Source organism: Microcebus murinus, chromosome 18, assembly GCF_040939455.1.
Source record: "Microcebus murinus isolate Inina chromosome 18, M.murinus_Inina_mat1.0, whole genome shotgun sequence".
Taxonomy (NCBI): Eukaryota; Metazoa; Chordata; class Mammalia; order Primates; family Cheirogaleidae; genus Microcebus; species Microcebus murinus.
The window spans coordinates 42,075,486-42,097,938 of NC_134121.1; the positions used below are offsets into that span (position 1 = coordinate 42,075,486).

The 22,453-nt window shown below is 51.0% G+C and overlaps 2 protein-coding genes across 2 annotated transcripts; both read left to right on the forward strand.

The window, feature by feature from the left end:
* The first annotated feature begins 365 nt into the window (after window positions 1-365).
* PSMD3 (proteasome 26S subunit, non-ATPase 3) lies at window positions 366-14,091 on the forward strand. The gene is made up of 12 exons (XM_012765877.2): window positions 366-761; window positions 4,078-4,268; window positions 4,740-4,877; window positions 6,717-6,853; window positions 7,809-7,999; window positions 8,153-8,256; window positions 11,498-11,612; window positions 11,714-11,833; window positions 11,979-12,082; window positions 12,342-12,497; window positions 13,466-13,516; window positions 13,639-14,091. The coding sequence occupies exons 1-12, from the start codon at window positions 548-550 to the stop codon at window positions 13,714-13,716; spliced, it is 1,599 nt and encodes a 532-aa protein (XP_012621331.1). The 5' UTR covers window positions 366-547; the 3' UTR covers window positions 13,717-14,091.
* A 5,424-nt stretch (window positions 14,092-19,515) lies between these two features.
* On the forward strand, window positions 19,516-21,914 carry CSF3 (colony stimulating factor 3). Its single transcript, XM_012765875.3, has 5 exons — window positions 19,516-19,610; window positions 19,781-19,935; window positions 20,247-20,354; window positions 20,445-20,591; window positions 20,949-21,914. Exons 1-5 carry the CDS (start codon window positions 19,517-19,519, stop codon window positions 21,111-21,113), a joined length of 669 nt encoding a protein of 222 aa, XP_012621329.1. The 5' UTR covers window position 19,516; the 3' UTR covers window positions 21,114-21,914.
* The last annotated feature ends 539 nt before the right edge of the window (window positions 21,915-22,453 follow it).

The following is a 22,453-nucleotide window of genomic DNA, read 5'->3' on the forward strand; positions in this document are numbered from 1 at the left end:
AGCACCGGCCGAGCGGATCTGGAAGGCGACCCAGGCCCGGGACAAACTGAGCGAGCTTGGGCGCAAAACCCGCCCGGCAACTTGTGACGTCAACTCGCCCCGCGCTCGGATAGGCCGTAACAACTCCACGCCGGTCGGGGTGCTCTTAGAGCCCATTCTAACCCAGGTGGGAACCTGAGGGGACCTCTCGTGGACATCCACAGAAATGCACCCCAGAGGAACATAAAATCAACACTCTTAAGTACACTAAAGAAAGTCCCACAAACCCATACAGGCTCCTCCCCTCTCCTTCCTCGAAGATCCGCCTCTATCCTGCACCTCGGCTGTTGATTTCTCTTCCCTTTGCTGAGTCGGCCATCGGCCCGCCGGGCCTGGCGTTACCCAGAAATCCCAGCGCTGGGAAGGGGTTTGCAGCTGCTCCGTCATCGTGCGGCCTGACGCTATCCCGCGCTCGTGTGCGGGCCCGGCTCGGTTCCTGGTCCCGGGTGCGAGGGTTCACGCGAAGGCCCGGCCTCGGCCCCTGGACTAGGCCGCGACCCCGGGCGCCATGAAGCAGGAGGGCTCGGCGCGGCGCCGCGGCGCGGACAAGACGAAGCCGCCGCCCGGCGGAGGGGAACAAGAACCACCACCGCCCCCGGCCCCCCAGGATGTAGAGATGAAAGAGGAGGCGGGTGGCGGGTCCACGGGGGAGGCAGACGGCAAGACGGCGGTGGCAGCGGCTGAGCACTCCCAGCGAGAGCTGGACACTGTCACCTTGGAGGGTAGGGTAGCCCGGGCCGGGGACGTGCCACGATCACGGGTGACAGCTTCTCCTTGGGACCCTAGCACAGCCTCCTCCCCGCGTCCCCCCGCAGTTCCTTGGGATCACCCCCGATACCTGTCCCCGCTACCCTGACACTCCCAACTCCAGCCCGGGAACTACTCCCCTCACATCCCCCCGCTTCCCATCTGACGTTGTATCTAGATCTAGGTCTTAGTGGGTCTGGGGACTCACTCTTCTAAGCCCTCCCGTCTGATTTCCATTTGCATCCCCCCCCCAACTGATTCTAGCACCTCCAATATATATGATTGATCTCTTTAGAAACTAGTGTTTGTATTTATGTTTGTGAAGAGGGCCAGGATGAGAGTGCTGGCCCCTGAGTGTACAAAAGGCTTCTGTGGTCCTAACTGCCTTTAAGCAAACTCCTCCCCAAAAAGAACCATTCCGACCCAGTATCTTGTTTCATAATTTATCTAATTAAAGTGCCCAAATGATCCCCATTGCTCTTTTCCTCATCCTTCAGGTTCCTACTCCTACTTTGTTTCTAGAGGGTTTAAGCACACTTAAAACTGTTTAGGTGTCATCTTTGAATTCAATACTCACCTTTGGCCTAAACTTCTATATACCAGTCCCCATTTCTTTTCTCCTAGGTTCCTGTTTCCAGTTTCCTATCATTTTCTTGTTCCTCCAAGTTCATGTTTTTTACTTTTCCCACTTAGAGCATCCTGTTTATAATTGAAGTGGGTAAAGTGAGAGCTTCCCACGGTGATCCTAGTGCTGTTTTCCTGGTTCTGGATCAAGTGGAACCAGACTACTTATTGGGTTTTTTGGTTGTTGTTTTTTGTTTTTTGAGGCAGAGTCTTACTCTGTTGCCGTCGGTAGAGTGCAGTGGGGTCGTTGTAGCTCACTGCAACCTCAAACTCCTGGGCTCAAGTGATCCTCCTGCCTCCGTGTCCCAAGTCACCAGGACTACAGGTGCATGCCAAGATGCCCAGCTAATTTTTTCTACTTTTAGTAGAGACAGGGTCTCACTCTTGCTCAGGCTGGACTTGAACTTCCTGAACTTAAGCAATTCTCCTGCCTCAGCCTCCCATAGTGCTATGATTATAGGTGTGAGCCACTGTGCTTGGCCTATTTACGGGGTTTTCTTTTTACTTAACTGCATGAGAAACTAGCTCAAAAACATTGAGATAAGCAAAGTTATGCTCCCTAGATGGTGCTTTTGATGATGTGATAGTGTCGACTGCATCAGCTCGCGCTCTAAAGTTGAGCAACAAAATCAGTATCTAATAGAGATCCTTTTACTTCTAGCGATAAACTTTTACCAATAGTGATAACCAGTGGCAGAGGTGCCACTTAACATTACCTACTGGGTTTGTTTATTACAAACACTTCATTTTCTTGTTATAAAGTAGTTCATGTTCATTGTAGAAATTTTAGAAAGTATGAGAATTCAGAGGAAGCAAGGAAAAACGTCATGGCTAATATTTGTTCCTATGAATATATTTGAGCTACTCTCATATAATTGATACAGTTTGTATCAGAGCTTACCTAAATACAGATGATTCTGAATTTTGTGTTTTCATTTAACATATCCATAAACATAATCAGTATTCAATTTATTTCAGAAACATTAATTGAATGCTTAATATCATAGAGTACAGGCTCTGGAATTAGTTTCCTCATCTGTGTGAATGAGAGTGATAGTACCTACTTTATTGGGTTGTTGTAAACATTAAAATGTTTAGAACTGTGTGTAGCACATGGTGAACACATAGTAAACCTTCCATAAATATCAGCCGTTACTATTATATCATTAATGTGGCCCAGACACCCTGTGCTAAGTGCTTAATATACAAAGGTGACCAAGAAAAAAACCAATTGATAGCATTCCCTTGTTGCTAGACATCTAAACTGTTTCTAGTTTCTTCCTGTTACAAGTAGCTTTGCAACTTTGTGCCCAAGTTTCTTACTCTACTTGTATTATTAATTCTTTAGTATAGATTCCCAGAATCTATATGCCTAGATCAAAAAAAGGTGAACATTCTGGCCGGGCGAGGTGGCTCACACCTGTAATCCTAGCACTCTGGGAGGCTGAGGCAGGCGGATTGCTCGAGGTCAGGATTTCAAAACCAGCCTGAGCAAGAGCGAGACCCCATCTCTACTATAAATAGAAAGAAAATAATTGGCCAACTAATATATAGAGAAAAAATTAGCCAGGCATGGTGGCGCATGCCTGTAGTCCCAGCTACTCGGGAGGCTTAGGCAGCAGAATTGCTTGAGCCCAGGAGTTTGAGGTTGCTCTGAGCTAGGCTGACGGCCATGGCACTCACTCTAGCCTGGGCAACAGAGTGAGACTCTGTCTCAAAAAAAAAAAAAAAAAAAAGGTGAACATTCTTAAGGTTTTTGATGGATATTGTCTAGAAAAACTACACTGGTTTACGTTATACCAGCAGAAATTACTTTTCACTGTATTCTTTAATTTTTTAAATATTGCTCATTTGGTAGTTTAAAAATGTTTCTACTTACAGTTATGCAAGTACTACTGAAATATACTGTTTGTCTATTAGCTATATTTTTATTGTTATGAAAGATAAAGATATATCAAGCGCCCAGCTAATTTTTTCTGTTTTTAGTTGTCTGGCTAATTTTTTTCTATCTTTAGTAAGGCAGGGTCTCACTCTTGCCCAGGCTGGTGTCAAACTCCTGACCTCAAGCAATCCTCCTGCCTTGGCCTCCCAGAGTGCTAGGATTACAGGCTTGAGCCACTACACCCAGCCTATTAGCTCTTTATCTTTCCTCTTCTATATGTGTCTGTTCGTGTCCATTTTAATTTTGAAATTACGGCAGTATACTTTCTCTTAAGCATTTACACGAGTTCTTTGTAGAATGAAAATGTGAATCTTTGATCACATTTGTTGCAAATATTTTTCTTTTGTTTATGCAGTTATCCAGAAGTCAAGTTCATCAGTCTTCTGTGTGTGCATGTGATTTCTCCCATTGTTTACATTTAGAAAGCCTTTTCCTGTTTTGAGATCTGATAAATCTCTGTTTCTTTTGTTTCTTATTTATTCTTTTCTTCTATCAGCCTCTATCCTATCCCCCACCCCAGCTATATTTTTCCTTGCCTTTTGATATATCTTTAAAAATCAACGTGTAGAATCTGTAAATATTGCTTAACCTTGTTAGGGCAAAAGTGATGACTGGCCACGTGTTGTCCGTTTGTGAGAGGCTCGGCAGATCTACTTGCCTAACATGGTGGGACACTAGGAGGAGTGGGAAGTCACATCATTTTTCTCTCCTCTGGTCCTCTGCAGACATCAAGGAGCATGTGAAACAGCTGGAGAAGGCCGTTTCGGGCAAGGAGCCGAGATTCGTGCTGCGGGCCCTACGGATGCTGCCTTCCACATCACGCCGCCTCAACCACTATGTTCTGTATAAAGCTGTGCATGGCTTCTTCACCTCAAACAATGCCACTCGGGACTTCCTGCTCCCCTTCCTGGAAGAGGTGAGTAGGTTGGGCCAACTTAAAGGGTGCAGGCTTGCTTTCAGACCCCCAGGATAGAATTATTCCATATCCTCAAGACCTGTGTTACTGCCTGCCGTAGCACGAGGAGTGAAGCCAAAGCAGCCTGTTTTAATACTCATTTGCCCAGTGACAAAGGAGTATTTGTCAGGTGTGGTGATTTAATCTCTCTACTTAGATTGTCAGTTCCTTGCATCGCCCTTTATGTCCACACTAGATTCTGTAAAGGAGTTTGTTACACTCCTGCAACACTTTATTGTATTATATTGCTAGCTTCCTTGACTTCTTTGGGAAAGACTGTGTCTTTATGTTTGTACCCCCAGCACCTAGCAAAATATTGGCACATAGTAGACACTCAATAAATATATGTTGAAATATAAAGTGGGTGCTCAATAAATTCTTGGTTGATTGACTTGACTGAGCTTTTCCATGGTAACTTCTGTCCTCTCCTAGCCCATGGACACAGAAGCTGATTTACAATTCCGTCCCCGCACAGGAAAAGCTGCATCGGCACCTCTCCTGCCTGAGGTGGAAGCCTATCTCCAGCTCCTTGTGGTCATCTTTCTGATGAACAGCAAGCGCTACAAAGAGGTATCCAGAATGCAGTTAATGAGCCCCAAGCAGTGCATGGGTTTGTAGGAGAGATTGTCCCTGGTGAGGAAGTGGAAATAATCACTGGATTCTTAAGAACTGTCCCCTAGACTCTTCCCCCATGGGGGTATGTGCTTGACATCACATCTGGGAAGACCCCTTCCCTCCTGCTCTGGGCACCGTGGGAACAGGCTGGTGGTGCTCATTCTGTACCTGTCTGCTGTGATACTAGTGTAGTACATTCTTTTGGGGGAAGTGGGGGATTTGAGGACAAAGACCTGGATTCCAATCCCAGCTATACCCTAGGCAAATTAATTTCTCCCATATCCTCATATATAAAATGAGGATAACAATGCTGACCTTACAAAATTGTTAGCAGCACTTTTATTTTTGAGACAGAGTCTTGTTCTGTTGCCTGGGCTAGAGTGCTGTGGCGGTCAGCCTAGCTCACAACAACCTCAAACTCCTGGCTTCAAGCGATCCTCCCACCTCAGCCTCCCAAAGTGCTAGGATTACAAGTTTGAGCCACCGCGCCCAGCCTTGTTGTTAGCATTACATTTAAAAAATGTTTTAGAATACTTAGCACAATAATCTACACATAGTGAACATTGATGATATTTTAATAAATAACAGCTATTATGATGGGGCTGAACAGCTCTATTTTGCATACTACCGCCACTCCCCTAGCTACTGCCAGCTTGTTTGTCAGTCACAGCCACTATCACAGGAGCATGCTCAGGAAATGACAGGTCCCACTCCTCAATTCCCTGCTTTTTTCCCTTTCCTCACCATAGTTTAAGTATGCCACTATTTAGTGTTTTTTAGCATATTCACGAGGTTTTATAACCATTATCACTGATTCCAGAGTATTTTCATCACTCCAGGAAAGCACCACATGTGAATGTTAGTAGTCACTCCCCATTCTTCCTTCACCCCAGCCCCTGGCCACTGCTAATCTGCCTTCTGTCTCTATAGAGGATTCTGGACATGTCATATAAATGGAATTATATAATATGTGACCTTGTGTCTGGCTTTGTTTTATTTTTTTTGTTTTGTTTTTTTAAGACAGGATCTCACTATGTTGCCCAAGCTAGAGTGCAGTGGCTCAATCATAGTTCACTTTAACCTCAAACTCCTGGGCTCAAGTACTCCTCCAGATGCAGCCTCCCAAAGTGCTGGGATTATAGGCATGAGCCATTGCACCCAGGCTGGCCCTTTCACTTAGCATAATGTTTTTACAGTGTATCCATGTTGTAGCATGTGTTAGTACTTCATTCTCTACATGACTGAATAATAACTCATCATATAGATATACCACATTTTGTTTATCTATTCATCAGCTGGTGAACACTTGGGTTGTTTCTACTTTTTGGTTTCTTTTTTGTTTTGTTTTGTTTTTGAGACAGAGTCTTACTCTGTTGCCCAGGCTAGAGTGTGTGCTGTGGCGTCAGCCTAGCTCACAGCAACCTCAAACTCCTGGGCTCAAGCGATCCTGCTGCCTCAGCCTCCCGAGTAGCTGGGACTACAGGCATGCACCACCATGCCCGGCTAATTTTTTCTATATATACTAGTTGGCCAATTAATTTCTTTCTATTTATAGAAGAGACAGGGTCTTGCTCTTGCTCAAGCTGGTACTTTTTGGTTATTATAAATCACGCTGCTATGAATGTTTATGTACAAGGTTTTTTTGTTTTTTTTTTTTTCATATACAAGCTTTTATGTGAATATATGTTTCCAATTCTTTTGGAGATAGACCTAGGAGGGGAATTGCTGGCATATGATAACTCCATGTCTAAGCTTTTGAGGAACTGCCATCGATTCTCTTGGCTTCCTCCCCAGGCACAGAAAATCTCTGATGACCTGATGCAGAAGATCAGTACTCAAAACCGCCGGGCCCTGGACCTTGTGGCTGCAAAGTGTTACTATTATCACGCCCGGGTCTATGAGTTCCTGGACAAGCTGGATGTGGTGCGCAGGTACAGGGGGCCAAGGGGTCATTTGCGGCCCTTGGGGTCAGAGATGTGATGAGTCACTACCACAGAGCAGTGAACCTGCAGAGGGTGATGAGCTGGCAGGTGTGAGGTGCCCAGCAGGAAATAGGGGTCATGGCTAACATGCCCTGAGCCATGCGGGGGGTGGGGGGGGTGTTAGGAGAGAGACTGACTCTAGATGAAAAATGGCTAACTGTTGGGCTATTAGGAACTATCCCCCAGGCTCTTCCCTTCACCCTACATCAGGGGGGGACTGAGGAGTGGGTTAGGGGTGGAGGGACAGGCTGGAAAACACTTTATTTCTTTGCTCAAAACCTGCAGTAGCTCCTCATTTCTCTCAAGGAAAAGCCAAAGTCCACACGGTAGCTTTTAAGGCCCGAAACGCTCTGCCCTATTACAGCCTCCCTGGCTTCATCTGCTGCTTCCCTCGGCTGGCTCCTCTCAGCCCCGCGGCCTCCTGCTCTTCCTCGTGTGCCAGGCACGCTCTTCCTCAGAGCCTCGGCTCTGGCTCTCCCTCTGCTGAGAGCACTGTCTCGCTGCCTCCTTCAGCCTTTGCCGGACTGTTACCTCCTTAGCAAGTCCTGTAGTGACCAAGCTGTTGGGAAGCACGGCCCTGTCTTTCTCACCTCCTGTGTTCCCCATCGCACTTACCCTGACTTCTTCACGGCCCCTGCCACCTTCTGCCTTGCCACATGGTATACTTCATCGTGATCGTTGCCTGTCTTCTCCACTGAGTTCCCTGAGCACAGGGTTTTGTGCTTTTTGTTCACCTAGAATAGTGCTTCCCACGGCAGGCAGTCAATAGTTGAATATTCATTAAATAACCAGAAAAGCAATATGTATCACTTTCTTGAGGCCTTGAGAGTAAATGAGGACTCAAAGGCAGTTCAAAGAGTTGTAATTTGAAGCCTCTGACATCCTTTTTCTTTCCTCTTTGCAGCTTCTTACACGCTCGGCTCCGGACAGCCACCCTGCGGCATGACGCCGACGGGCAGGCCACCCTGCTGAACCTCCTGCTGCGGAACTACCTACACTACAGTTTGTACGACCAGGCCGAGAAGCTGGTGTCCAAGTCCGTGTTCCCCGAGCAGGCCAACAACAACGAGTGGGCAAGGTACCTCTACTACACAGGTGAGCAGAGGGCCCAGCCCACAAATCAGAAGGTGGCTCGGGCTCACTTGGTGCAGATCTTCTAGGGGGGACGCACGAGAGGCCCATGTGGCACTCTGGTTTGCTATGGGTGACGCCACTCTCTTGACCCACTCTCTTTTCCTGCACACCCAGGGCGCATCAAAGCCATCCAGCTGGAGTACTCAGAGGCCCGGAGAACAATGACCAATGCCCTTCGCAAGGCCCCTCAGCACACGGCTGTCGGCTTCAAACAGACGGTGAGCCACAGTTACTACCATCCCATCGCCTCTTACTATTTGGTACCACTTCTGTCTATTTCCCTGTACAAGGGGTCCAGGAAGGCATCCTTCATCTTCCTTATCCAATAGGTTGGTTCAGGTGTTTGTCTGTGGGCATCATTTTCCAGACCACACGAAGCAGGCATTACCTGCAGGTGTGTTCAGAGTGTTCGTGATTCCCAGCATTCCTGACAGGTATTCCAGGTGTGCACCTGGATCATGTTGATAAACCCCAGGCTCTTACCTGGTCCCTCACATGCCCATTCAGGAGCAGTGTTGTCTGTGGCCAAGGAATCCAGAAAATCTCCATACAGCTGACTGGTTCAAATGGAGATAAACCTTGGCCAGCTAGGAACTGTCAGGCACCTTTTTTTTTTTTTTTTTTGAGACAGAGTCTCGCTTTGTTGCCCAGGCTAGAGTGAGTGCCATGGCGTCAGCCTAGCTCACAGCAACCTCAAACTCCTGGGCTCCAGCGATCCTTCTGCCTCAGCCTCCCGAGTAGCTGGGACTACAGGCATGCGCCACCATGCCCAGCTAATTTTTTACATATATATATCAGTTGGCCAATTAATTTCTTTCTATTTATAGTAGAGACGGGGTCTCGCTCTTGCTCAGGCTGGTTTTGAACTCCTGACCTTGAGCAATCCGCCCGCCTCGGCCTCCCAAGAGCTAGGATTACAGGCGTGAGCCACCGCGCCCGGCCTTTTTTTTTTTTTTTTTGAGACAGTGTCTTGCCTTGTTGCCCAGGCTAGAGTGAGTGCTGTGGCATCAGCCTAGCTCACAGCTACCTCAAACTCCTGGGCTCAAGCAATCCTGCTGCCTCAGCCTCCCGAGTAGCCAGGACTACAGGCATGTGCCACCATGCCCAGCTAATTGTTTCTATATATAAGTTGGCCAATTAATTTCTTTCTATTTATAGTAGAGACGAGGTCTCGCTCTTGCTCAGGCTGGTTTCGAACTCCTGACCTCGAGCAATCTGCCCGCCTCGGCCTCCCAGAGTGCTAGGATTACAGGCGTGAGCTACCGCGCCTGGCCACCAAGTATTTTTTTGAGTGTTGACCTTGGTATTAGATACTGTGAGAGACAGGAAAGAAGGATCAGAAATGGTATTTCTAGCTGGGCGCGGTGGCTCACGCCTGTAATCATAGCACTTTGGGAGGCCTAGGTGGGAGGATTGCTTGAGGCCAGGAGTTGGAGGTCACAGTGAGCTGTGATGATTAGAGATAATATTTTGAAGAAATAGATAAAGAATGTTGATTCAGAAAGCTTGAAGGCCTCTGTAAAGTCACAGAGCCCAGTAGCCAGAATTTGGACCCCATCTTCCCAACTATAAGCCTCTGCTCCTACCTTAATACGACTCCACCTCTGTTGTGCCCTTGACAGGGAAGAGGAGGAGCATGCGCAGCGATCAGGTCAGTGTAGTGGAAGATTCATTCTGTTTCTGTTCAGAAGTTTGGAGAAAGGCAGATGTTTTCGATCAAATGATTAAAGAGATCTTGGCCAGGCACAATGGCTCACGCCTATAATCCTAGCACTTTAGGAAGCCGAGGTGGGAGGATCACTTGAGGTCAGGAGTTCAAGACCAGCCTGAGCAAGAGTTTGACCCTGTCTCTACAAAATAGAAAAATTAACCAGATGTGGTAGTGAGCACCTCTAGTCCCAGCTACTGAGGAGGCTGAGGCAGGAGGATCACCTGAGCCCAGGAGTTTGAGGTTGCTGTGAGCTAGGCTGACGCCACTGCACTGTAGACTGGACAACAGAGTGAGACCCTGTCTCAAAAAAAGAAAAAATTGAAAAATTGGAAAAAAAAAAAAAAGATTTTAAAGAAAACCTTAAATTGGAATTGGTTTTTGAAAGATGGGTAGAATTTACACAGAAAGAAATGGCTTTTTAGATACACAGGGTACAGGAGCAGAATGTTAGGTTACTTACAATGTAAGACACTCATGTTTCTTTTAAAAATCACAAAAATAAGGCTGGGCACAGTGGCTCACACCTGTAATCCTAGCACTCTGGGAGGCCGAGGCGGGCGAATTGCTCAAGGTCAGGAGTTCAAAACCAGACTGAGCGAGACCCCATCGCTATAAAAATAGAAAGAAATTAAATGGCCAACTAATATATATAGAAAAAATTAGCCGGGCATGGTGGTGCATGCCTGTAGTCCCAGCTACTGAGGAGGCTGAGACAGTAGGATTGCTTGAGCCCAGGAGTTTGAGGTTGCTGTGAGCTAGGCTGATGCCACGGCACTTGCTCTAGCCTGGGCAACAAAGCGAGACTGTGTCTAAAAAAAAAAAAAAATCAACGAAAATACGGATAATTAGCACATAGAATATGTCATTTAGCGGGGAAATGGTTTGTGGGATAAGGCAGTGTTTTCAAAGCAGATTTCAGTATGGATGTCCATGGTTTCAGTTTCCTGTGGTAGAGCCAGGTGCCAGGAGGGAACAGAAAGAGCCGGAAGGAGGTTGTTGGCCAGTGCATTGTCAGTGAGGGAGCCCTGGAATACAGAAGGTGGGCATGAAGGCATGTTTGGGAAAAGGCCTACAGCCAGCCCTCTCCCAAACTGCTTCCCTCTGCCCTCTGCCTGGCCCCAGCTTACTGAGTGACATGTGAACCTACTGGGTGTTGGAATGAGCTGTGGATTCTGATCTGGACAGTCTGCACAGGCTCCCAGGTGATGGCAGCGTTGGATCCATGGGCCACTCTGAGTAGGCAGGCTCTGGCTCATCCGCTGTGGGCCATCTAGCATTCATTACTGCAGCTGCCTTCTCTCTACTGCAGACTTGACTGTCTCTCTATACCCAATCCTACCCTTCCTGTTTTTACTTACAACTTCTCAACCTGCATTTTTCATCCCAGTCTGTCCTGTCTCTTCCAAGGCCTTGGCCCATTGCCTATTTGCTTAAGTCCTTGAGCAGAAAGTGTCCCCCAACCTCCTTCCTTCTCACCATCCGGTTCTCAGCAGAACACTTGGAAAGCTGCTCTGTCCATAGTAAAACCCACATTCTCTCCTCAGGTGATCTCGTTTGTTTTCATAGCTTCACCTAGGCAGAGCTTCGATTCCATGCCCAGCACGGGTTTTCAGAGGGTTTCCTCTGGGCCTAAACACAGTGCTGCCTTTCCCATCTCCCCGTACATCTCTCTGAGTTGATGCCCCATTTCGTTTTCTTCTTCCACCGGTGGGGCTCCCCGTCCACTGCGTTCCCATGTCACCGTCCAGGTGCACAAGCTTCTCATCGTGGTGGAGCTGTTGCTGGGGGAGATCCCCGACCGGCTGCAGTTCCGTCAGCCCTCTCTCAAGCGCTCACTCATGCCCTACTTCCTTCTGACCCAAGGTAAGGCTGTCCCCGTCCCCCAAGCCTGCCAGACCCCTTCCAGTGGGGCCTCTAGCACCTGTGCCCATTTGCATTATCTAATTCACTCCTGTCCCCTGCAGCTGTCAGGACAGGAAACCTAGCCAAGTTCAACCAGGTCCTGGATCAGTTTGGGGAGAAGTTTCAAGCAGATGGGACCTACACCCTGATTATCCGACTGCGACACAATGTCATTAAGACAGGTGTGGATCAGGGTCCGAGGGGCCATTGGAGGACCTGGAGCCAGGCTGGGCTTCTCCAGTGGCCAGGGCCAGCCTTGCGGGTGAAAGTGGGTAGGGGAAGGATCTGTGCCCGCCCTGCCCACCTCACTACACCTTCCTCTCCCAGGTGTACGCATGATCAGCCTCTCCTACTCCCGAATCTCCCTGGCCGACATTGCCCAGAAGCTGCAGCTGGATAGCCCTGAAGATGCAGAGTTCATCGTTGCCAAGGTGGGGCTGGTTCAGGAACCACAGTGGCCAGGTCGTCACCCTCCTGCCAATTTCAGGCAGTGGCAGTGGGAGGAGATTGGCCACAGAGGGAAATAGGGAAATAGCATAGTCCTTTAGGGAGTGCCAGTCGTTTGCAGTGAAGCCAGTAAGTAGCCAGAGAGAATGAGAGCACATGTGAGTGTCTGAGTGTGAGGGTGACGGAGGAGTAGGATGGGACTTGATGTTCTCAGACTTAGAAGGTGGTTTTGGGGCCTTACAGGCCATCCGGGATGGTGTCATTGAGGCCAGCATCAACCACGAGAAAGGCTACGTTCAGTCCAAGGAGATGATCGACATCTATTCCACCCGCGAGCCCCAGCTGGCCTTCCACCAGCGCATCTCCTTCTGCCTGGACATCCACAACATGTCCGTCAAGGTGAGACACCCCTGGCGCAGCGTCCAGCCTGGCAGCAGCGTGCCCCTCCCCCACACCACAGCTGGTTTCTTGGCCCAGTCCCCAGCCATCTCTGTACAGTCACGGAGCGGCAGCGCGGGGGCTACAGAGGGGGAAGGGCCTTGGCAAGGGTCCACAGCCACTTGCTTGGGTGGGCACTCCTATTGCTTTTAAGAGATGTGGTCACCGCGGAGGACCAGACAGGGATTCAGAGTGCGAGGTTCTAGATCTGTCTCCAAATTAGAGTCATTTAACTTCCCTGAGCCTCTGTTTCTCCATCTGTGAAGCTGACGGTGAGGGATTACCTGTCCTACCTGCTTCACAGGGTTGGTAAGATTAAATGAAATCATTGTATTGGGACACTTAACAAAGCCTAAAATGGGCTGATATCTGGGTCCACAGAAGGTTGTTAAGCCCTCGTCCTCTGTCGGGCACTGAGTTTGATGCTGTTACTCTTTGGTTGCCATATTTTTTTCCAGTCTCTTTGTCCCAGGAATCCAGGGATATCGCTGCCTTGCTTAAAATCTGGCAAAGCCGTACTCAGCATGGCACACAAGACCATTGGGTCCCTTATATCTGATCTTTCCCCTCCCCACCCTAACTGTCCCCTCAACTAGCCCCACCGACCTCAGGCCAGGCCTCTCACGTGCATGTGGTATCCTCCGCCTGGAAGGCCTCTCCCCGTTCCCGTGGACTCTTCCCGTGGAAGAGTTCCTCCTCTTCCTCCTCCCTGCCCGGTGCAGACAGTTGCTAGTTTATTCCTCCAAATTTGAAGTCTCTTCTTAGCATGTACCACAGGGTATCGTAACAGGTCGTTTCTGTGCCGAGCCCCCCACTAGTCTAGACCGGAGAGTGGCCTGTCCCCCGTTGGTGTCTGGCACTCGGGGGAGCGTGGCGGGTGCTCTGCTTCCTGCCCTTGTTCACCTGCTCCTCTCTCTGTGGTGCTCCAGGCCATGCGGTTCCCTCCCAAATCCTACAACAAGGACTTGGAGTCTGCAGAGGTAAGCTCGCTTCGTGGGCCAGACCGAAAGGTCAGACTTCCACGCAAACAGGGCAGAGGGGAGCGCTTGGAAGGGCTGGGAGCTGCTCCGAAGCTTTGGCCTCACAGCACCTCTGTCCCCAGGAGCGGCGCGAGCGAGAGCAGCAAGACTTGGAGTTTGCCAAAGAGATGGCGGAAGATGACGACGACAGCTTCCCTTGAGCTAGGGGGCTGGGGAGGGGTGGGGTGAGTGGGGACTGACTCTTTCTCTTTCCCCCTTGGGGTCCCCTGCCCAAAGAATCGGCCCCCTTTTCCCACACACAGTTCACAGACTGCAGGGGGTGAGGGGTGCAGGGAGCCGGCCACCCCCACCTCACCCGCCGCCCCTCCCCAGCCAGTGACTTAGCACACAGCGGGCAGGAGGACGGGCAGGCGGCCTCCCCAGGGCAGGGTCCTGGCTGGTGGTGTGGGCGGCAGGAGGGGGTAGTAGCCTCATGCTGCTCTCTAGGGAGGAGGGCACTGGAATTGGGACATGTTGGGTTGTATGTTTTTTTGAAGCTTCAATTACAATTTTTAAACAATAAAAAGTTCTCCAAAGCTCTTTGGGCATCAGTTACTATACTTCACCCTCGTGGCAGCAATATTGACAGGGCCACGTTTTTGTCTTGGTCTTGGAGTTCTTGCCCAGGAGTAACCCGAGGGCCTGTGGGTCGTGTAGAGCCAGAGGAAGCCCGGGGCAGAGTGAAGGGAGCTGGGGCAGAAGTGCCTGGCTTTACTGTTCTCTCTGTCTGGCTCTCAGATGCTGACCCGAAGGTCACCAACCTCTCAGACTCCTTTCCCACGTGTGTCAAATAAAGGATTAGGCTCAGTGACCTTCTAGCTCATAAAATTAAGAATCTAGACTTCTAGAGGCTTGAAGAAAAAGGCTGACCGTCAGGGGAGGTGCACGGAGAAGAGCACAGCAGGTTGACAGCAGGGCTGGCCCGGCTGGCCCTGTGCTGTGGGGATGGGCTCCTCACTGAGCAGAGCTGGTGGGGTCAGGCAGGAGGGGGCTCCCCTGTGGCCCCCACCCATCAACTCCAGCCACGCACAGTGGGAAACACGCCTGCCCTGATCTAAAAGCCTCCCTCCCTGCTACACAGAAGTGCTCCCGCATCGGGTCATTGAATATTCATGTGTTCTCCACTAGCACCTGGAACATTGCTGTACATGTCCTCTTTGTTCCTGCCAAGCTCTCGTCTGAAGAATACCTGCTGGTTTCTGCCCCTGCCTTAGCTGCCTCCCCTCCCCACCTGAACTGGACACATCCTCCAGGCTTCCTGTCGCACAGTGATCGATGTAGGCCCTGGTTTTAGGGCCACTCACCTGATAATGAAACGCTTCTCTTAGGAGGTGGTTGCTGGGAAAGTGTTGCCTTCCTGCCAGTTGGAAGCTCTTCCAGTGTCCTCCCTGGCCTTGTGTGGTGTCTGGCACACTGTGGGTTCCATAACGTCTTTTTTTTTTTGAGACAGAGTCTCACTTTGTTGCCCAGGCTAGAGTGAGTGCCATGACATCAGCCTAGCTCACAGCAACCTCAAACTCCTGGGCTCAATCGATCCTCCTGCCTCAGCCTCCTGAGTAGCTGGGACTACAGGCATGCGCCACCATGCCCAGCTGATTTTTTCTCTGTATGTTAGTTGGCCAATTAATTTCTATTTATAGTAGAGACTGGGTCTCACTCTTGCTCAGGCTGGTTTCGAACTCCTGACCTCGAGCAATCCCACCTCGGCCTCCCAGAGTGCTAGGATTACAGGCGTGAGCCACCTCGCCCAGCCCATAAAGTCTTGTTAGGAAAGGTCACTGTGCCATCACCAGCTGCAGATTGTCATCTGCCAGTCCAGGCACACCTTGTTCCATTGTGCTTCACAGATACTGTGGCGTTTTACAGATTGAAGGTTTGCGGCAACCCTGTGCCAAGGAAGTCTGTTGGCACCGTTTTTCCAACAGCAGATGCTCACTTAGTGTCTCACTGTCACATTTTGATACTTCTTGCAATATTTCTTTTGTTGTTGTTTTGATTTATTGTTGTTGTTGAGACAGGGTCTCATTCTTTTGCCCAGGCTAGAGTGCAGTGGCATCATCATGGCTCACAGCAACCTCAAACTCGAGCTCAAGTGATCCTCCTGCCTCAGCCTCCCAAAGTGCTAGGATTACAGGTGTGAGCTACCACCCCAGCCTATCTTGTAATATTTCAGATATTTTCATTATATATTTTGGTGATCTATGATCAGTGATCTTTAATGTTACTATGGTTTTGAGGGCCTTGAGCCATGCCCATGTGAGACTGCAAACTTAGTAAATTTGTGGATGTTCTGACTACTCCACCAGCCATCTGTTCCTTGCCTAGTATCCCTATTCCCTGAGATACAATATTGAAATTAGGCCAGCTGATACCCCTACAGTGGCCTCTTAAGTGTTCTGGTGAAAGGAAGAATTACACATCTCTCACTTTAAATCAAAAGCTAGAAATAATTAAGCTTAGGGAGGAGGGTATGTCAAAAACCAAGATAGATTCATTTTTGAAAGGGGAAATGGGAAAAAAAGAAAATATATATGGGCCAAAAGATAGACCTCTTATGCCAAACACTTAGCCAAATAATGAATGCAAAGGAAAAGTTCTTGAAGTAAATTAAAAGTGCTACTCCAGTGAACACATGAATGATAAGGCTGGGCGTGGTGGCTCACACCTGTAATTCTAGCACTCTGGGAGGCCAAGGCAGGAGGATCCCCTTGAGCTCAGGAGTTCAAGACCAGCCTCAGCAAAAGTGAGACCCCCATCTCTACTAAAAATAATAAAACTTAGCCGGGTGTGGTGGCACATACCTGTAGTCTCAGCTACTCAGGAGGCTAAGGCAGGAGGATCATTTGAGCCCAGGAGTTTGAGCTTGCTGTAAAGCTAGGTTGATGTACCATGGCAGTCTAGCCAGGGCAATAGAGTGAGACTGTGACTCAAAAATAAAAAAAAAATTTTTAAATAAAATGATTTAAAAAAAAAAGAATGGTAAAGCAAAATAGCCTTATTGCTAATATGGAGAAACTTTCCATGGTCTGGGTAGAAGACCCAACCGGCCACAACGTTCCCGTAAGCCAAAGTCTAATCCAGGGCAAGGCCCTAACTCTCTTCAATTCTATGAAGGCTGAGAGAGGTGAGGAAGCTGCAGAAGAAAAGTTTGAAGCTAGCAGAGGTTGATTCATGAGGTTTAAAGAAGCAAGCCATCTCCATAACACAAAAGTGCAAGGTTAAACAGCGAGTGCTGATGGAGAAGCTGCAAGTTGTCCAGACTTAGCAAGGTGATTGATGAAGGTGGCTGCACGAAACTAGAGATTTTCAGTGTAGCCAAAACAGCATGCCTGGCTTCACAGCTTCAGAGGACTGTCTTGTTAGGGGCTAATGCAGCTGGTAATCTTAAACTGAAGTCAGTGCTCATTTACCATCCCCAAAATCCTAGGGCCCTTAAGAATTATGCTAAATCTACTTTCCCTGTGCTCTATAAATGGAACAACAAAGGCTGGATGACAGCACATCTGTTTACAGCACAATTTACTAAGTATTTTAAGCCCGCTGTTGAGATCTACTGCACAGAGAAAAAGATTCCTTTCAAAATATTACTCTCATTGACAATGCACCTGGTCACCCAAGAGCTCTGATGGAGATGCACAAGGAGAATAATTGTTTTCATGCCTGCTACGACAACAACCATTCTGCAGCCCATGAATCACGGAGAAATTTTGACTTTCAAGCCTTTTTATTTAAGAAATACATTTCCTGAGGCTGGGTACGGTGGGTGGCTCATGCCTGTAATTCTAGCACTCTGGGAGGCCGAGGAGGGAGGATCACTCAAGGTCAGGAATTTGAAACCAGCCTGAGCAAGAGCGAGACCCCGTCTCTACTAAAAAAATAGAAAAAGAAAATTAGCCGGGCAACCAAAAATAGAAAAAAGTAGCTAGGCATCGTGGCATGCACCTGTAGTCCCAGCTACTAGGGAGGCTGAGGCAGGAGGATCACTTGAGCCCAGGAATCTGAGGTTGCTGTGAGCTAGGCTGATGCCATGTCACTCTAGCCCAAGGCGACAAAGTGAGGCTCTGTCTCAAACAAAAAAGAGCAAAATACCTGGAAGAGCCTTCGGGAAGTTGGAAGAGTGGATAACACAGGTCTCTGCAGCTGGGCCCTCGCCAGATCGTCATGCTCTCTGAGCTTCCAGTCTAGCTCAGCCCCGTGTGCCCGGCTGGTGCAGCAAGCCCTTGCTCTCTATCTGGTCTTTACCCTCCCCTGGGTGGGGCTGATGTCTGGACAGAGTCACTATTGGAGATTTCAACCATCTGGACAGGGAGCTAGTGTATGGGAACAACGGGCTTGGGATGCTGACAAAACCACAAATCCAGCCTGGCTCTGCCACTGACAAGCTCTGTGATCTTGGACAAGTCTCTTCACCTCTCTGAGGCTGTCCCTCATCTGTAACACACCCGCTGGTTAATAGGAAGAAATGACAAAAGTGTAACCAAATGTGCCTGACATATAAGAGGTACCCAATAACTGCCAGCCAGTATGTTTAAGAACTTGAATCTCCTGCCCTCCGTGGTTCCGTTAAAGCCACCCTCTGCCCTCACACAGCTGGGCACAGAGCTGGGCCCCTACACTGCAAGGTGGTGGATTTGCCCAGCTGAGGTGGAGTGGGGACTGTGCGCCTGGGCCAATGTCTCCACAGGAGGAGGGGAACAGATGGCAGGATGTGTACAGAGCAGCAGGTGATGTACCTGCCAGCTGTGGCCACCAGGGGGCACCCCAGCCCCGGAGATGGCCCCGCGGGCCAGGCAGGTCTCTTTCTTGGCTCACTGGCTGGGGGGTACATTAGGACGGAAGGTGATAGCCTTGGGCTCGGCCAGTCAGACTGCCTCGGGCCTGTGGAGAGCTCTCAGGACTGAGGCCTGGTTGCAGTCTGACTCTGTCAACCATGACCTTGGGCAAGGCACTTCCCTCTCTGGCCCAGTTCGCAGGGCTGGAACCTACTCCAAGGTCCCTTCCGGCCCCGACTACATTGTTCTAGGATTCGAAGATGAGGTCAGTTCCCCCTTCCTCACCCCCAGCCTGAGTCTGCTTCCGGGCCCCACACACTCTGGCTGGCAGCCTCTTCCCTGGGCAGTGAATGGCCAGAGAAGCCATGTGTTCCAGTCCCCTAATTCCAAAGCCCTGGGGATCTGCTGCTGGGGTAGTGCTGGAGGAGGTGGAAGGGCAAGGCCAGGTGAGCTGAGGGCCTCAAAAGTCTTGCTTCATTCAGGACAGACATCCGGCTTCCTCTGGCCTCTCCCGGGACTCTGGGGGCTTAAAGGAATGAGTCATGGGCGGGGGGTAGAGGGGAGTTTCCAGCTAATCAGCTCGGGCAGGACAGCCTGGAACCTGGAACCTGGGACGGTAGCTATCCAAGTGTGGGGTGAGGATACGAGGCAAGACCCCAGTGTCCCGTGTCTCAGGCCAGGGGTCCCCAGCAGGTGACCCAGGAAGGCAGCCTCCAGGGAGCTTGGGAGTTAGGAATGGGGGCAACTAGCTTCTTCCCTTCTCTTTTAGAATTGGGGGACTTGGGATGCAGGTGGCCGGAGACTCCCAAAGGAGGGGGCAAAGGAGAGTGCCCCAGGACGTCAGCTGGAGAAGAAAAGCCCCTCTGGAGGTCGCCTCCCCCCCCCAGGCTGACCAGCCTCCAGCCTCCCTGCTGCTCTCGGAGGCTCAGCTTTGCTGCTGTTCTGTTCAAACACCCTGGAGCACTTCGGGCCTGGGTGGGGCAGGAGGGGAGGAAGGGAGTTTGAGGGGGACAAGACTTTACGTCAAAGAAGGATCAGAGATTCCACAATTTCACAAAACTTTCGCAAACAGCTTTTTGTTCCAACCCCCTACATTGTCCTGGACACTAAATTTGCATAAATCCTGGGAAGTTATTACTAAGCCTTAGTCGCAGCCCCAGGTAATTTCCTCCCAGACCGCCATGGGCTTATGTATAAAGGCCCTCTGGAGCTGGGCCCGACAGAGCTTGGTGCCCGCAGCCCAGACCCACCCAGACCCATGGCTGGCCCCATGAAGCTGATGGGTGAGTGTCTTGGCCCAGGACCAGAGCACTACCTGCCCTGGGCATGGGAGGGAGGCCAGAGTGGGAAAGGGGCTAGGGATACCCATTCTGGGAATGGGGACTAGGGACACCCAGTGCCCCCAAGTGGGAGTGGGCGTGCGGCATGCCTCCTGAGCCCTGTCTGTCCCCAGCCCTGCAGCTGCTGCTCTGGCACAGCACACTCTGGCCAGCGCAAGAAGCCAGCCCCCTGGACCCTGCCAGCTCCCTGCCCCAGAGCTTCCTGCTCAAGTGCTTGGAGCAAGTGAGAAAGATCCAGAGCGACGGCGCAGCCCTGCAGGAGAAGCTGGTGAGTGGGAGAGGTGACGACAGCTGAGCGGGGCGAAGGAAGGGGAAGATGCCCTCAGGAAGGACATGGGAGAGGGAGACACACAGGGGACATGGGAGAAAATTAGGAGAGGTGGCAACGTGGAAGGCTGGGAAGGAACTTGGGGAACCTTCAGGGAAGACACTGAGGGCCATGGGCCAGGGTGGCGAGTGGGGCTGCGCAGCAAGGCAGGACGAGCCCAGAGGGCGAAGGCCAGGAAGCCGGGGAGGACCCAGGGAAGAGGAGTGGCAGCCTGGCCAGGCGGTTCTCACACAGCACCCTTCCGTCCCCAGTGTGCCACCTATAAGCTATGCCACCCCGAGGAGCTGGTGCTGCTGGGGCACTTTCTGGGCATCCCCCGGACTCCCTTGAGCAGCTGCCCCAGCCAGGCCCTGCAGCTGGTGAGTGTCAGGAGGGGAGGAGGGTGATGGGGCAGGGAGGACAGGAGTGTCCCCAGCAGCAACCCTCACTCTCCTGCTCTGTGTCCCCAGACGGGCTGCTTGAGCCAACTGCACAGCGGCCTCTTCCTCTACCAGGGCCTCCTGCAGGCCCTGGCGGGGATCTCCCCTGAGTTGGCCCCCACCGTGGACATGCTGCAATTAGACGTCGCCGACTTTGCCACCACCGTCTGGCAGCAGGTGAGCCTCGCTGGGGGAGGCAGTAGGGCCAAATGGAGCAGGTCTCCAAGGTCATGCTGCACGCCCGCCCGGCACAGCAGGCTGGGGATCCCAGGCGTCTTCAGGGTTGGGGCCAGGAGCATTCTTGGGGGCCTGTATATGGCCCATCCCAGGACCCTCCTTCTGCTGGCCTTCCTCCAGTCCCCTAGCTAGAGCAGGAGACAGAGCACGGGACCTTGGCAGACCTGGGTTTGAGTCCTGGCTCCACCGTTATCGGAGCGAGTGACCTTTCACAGTCGGGCGTGTCAGCATTTCCCCATGTGACGCAACCAATGCCCACTCAGCGGGCCTGACCTCGGCTCTCCTCTTTGCCCACAGATGGAAGACCTGGGGGTGGCCCCTGCCCTGCAGCCCAGCCAGGGCGCCATGCCCACCTTCACCTCTGCCTTCCAGCGCCGAGCAGGCGGTGTCCTGGTCACCTCCCACCTGCAGAGCTTCCTGAAGCTGGCGTACCGCATGCTGCGCTACCTCGCCCAGCCATGAGCAGACCCTTTCCCTCCCGTGTATTTATCTTTATTTAATATTTATGCCTATTTAAGCCTGTATTTAAAGGCAGGGAAGAGAAGAACGAAGCCCCAGACTTCTGGGTCCTTCCCTGCATCTCTGAGCTTCATTCTCCTGCCAGTGGCAGCGAGAAAAAGCTCCCTCCTCCTGTCCCCTGGACTAGGAGGGAGATAGGTAAATACCAAGTATTTATTCCTGTGACTGCTCCCTGCCCTGGCTCTGCCGGGCCCTGGGAAGAGCCGCAGGGAGCCCTCCCCCGAGGATACCCACCGTGGGGCCCTCGGGAGATCAGAAGGTCTCCCACATGGGAGACGAGACATCCCTGTTTAATATTTAAACAGCAGTGTTCCCCAACTGGGTGTTCCCTCCCTCACTCTGGCCTCGGCCATCTGTGCCCGGCCCCGCGTCCCTTGGGCATCAAGGCCCTGGACTAGCAAGGGCAACAGAGCTGCGGGGGGCTGACCATGGGGTCCCATCAATTTGCTGGGGAATCTAGTTTTTTCTTAAGCATTTGGGGGTATGTTCTGACTCCCAGCACTCAGGCATCAGAGACGTTTCTCCCATTTTTTGGGTGGATTTTCTCGGTGCCCTTGGGATGCCTGCCCTGCCCCCACCTGACTCTCTTCAGGGCTGGGCAGGTGGCTGGGATTGATGATGTGGGAGGGAACATGGGAGGGAACAGGTGTGTGTGAGAGGAAGCACGACCATGTAACTTCCACCTCTGTCCCCACTTTCTTATTGTAACCAAGCTTCAGAGTAATAAAGAGTTTGTCCAGCAAATGTCCTTCCTCCTTCTTGAGTCCAGCTTGTGCCTGGCCAGGGGCTGCAGGTGGCGGCGATGCTGAATGGTGGGAGAGGCCAGAGGGAAGGGGAGGTGTGGGGAGGAGGAAGGGAGTTCTCAGTTCATGTGACATTCATTCCTCTACTGTGTTTATCTGAGCACCTACTATGTGCATGCACTGAGGGAAGTCTAGGGACATAGTGAACAAGGCAGACACAGCCCCCACCCTTGTGCAGCCACAACCTTTAGGGGGAGACAGAAGGCACAGGGACCAAGGGTGCAGGAGAGGAGAGAGAGGGGGCTGGGGGTACAAGTAACAGGCCAGATGCCACTATGCAGGACTGACCCAAAGGGGTGCAGACATCTGCATAGGGCTTGTCACTTTGCCATCTTCCCTAAACTTATGCCCATCCATAAAGTCACCCACAAACACAGAGGAATCCAAGTCAGGGTGACCACTAGGGTCAGAACTTCTCATCAGGCTTGGCCTCTGCTCTCACCCCGGCTGGCCACTTCCCCACAGTCGCGGCCTTATGGG

Coding starts and splice junctions, on each gene's coding strand:
- PSMD3 (XM_012765877.2), top strand. CDS start 548: ATGAAGCAGGAGGGCTCGGCGCGGCGCCGCGGCGCGGACAAGACGAAG. Junction 4,269..4,739: donor TGCTCCCCTTCCTGGAAGAG/GTGAGTAGGTTG, acceptor GTCCTCTCCTAG/CCCATGGACACAGAAGCTGA. Junction 4,878..6,716: donor ACAGCAAGCGCTACAAAGAG/GTATCCAGAATG, acceptor CTTCCTCCCCAG/GCACAGAAAATCTCTGATGA.
- CSF3 (XM_012765875.3), top strand. CDS start 19,517: ATGTATAAAGGCCCTCTGGAGCTGGGCCCGACAGAGCTTGGTGCCCGC. Junction 19,611..19,780: donor TGGCCCCATGAAGCTGATGG/GTGAGTGTCTTG, acceptor GTCTGTCCCCAG/CCCTGCAGCTGCTGCTCTGG. Junction 19,936..20,246: donor CAGCCCTGCAGGAGAAGCTG/GTGAGTGGGAGA, acceptor TTCCGTCCCCAG/TGTGCCACCTATAAGCTATG.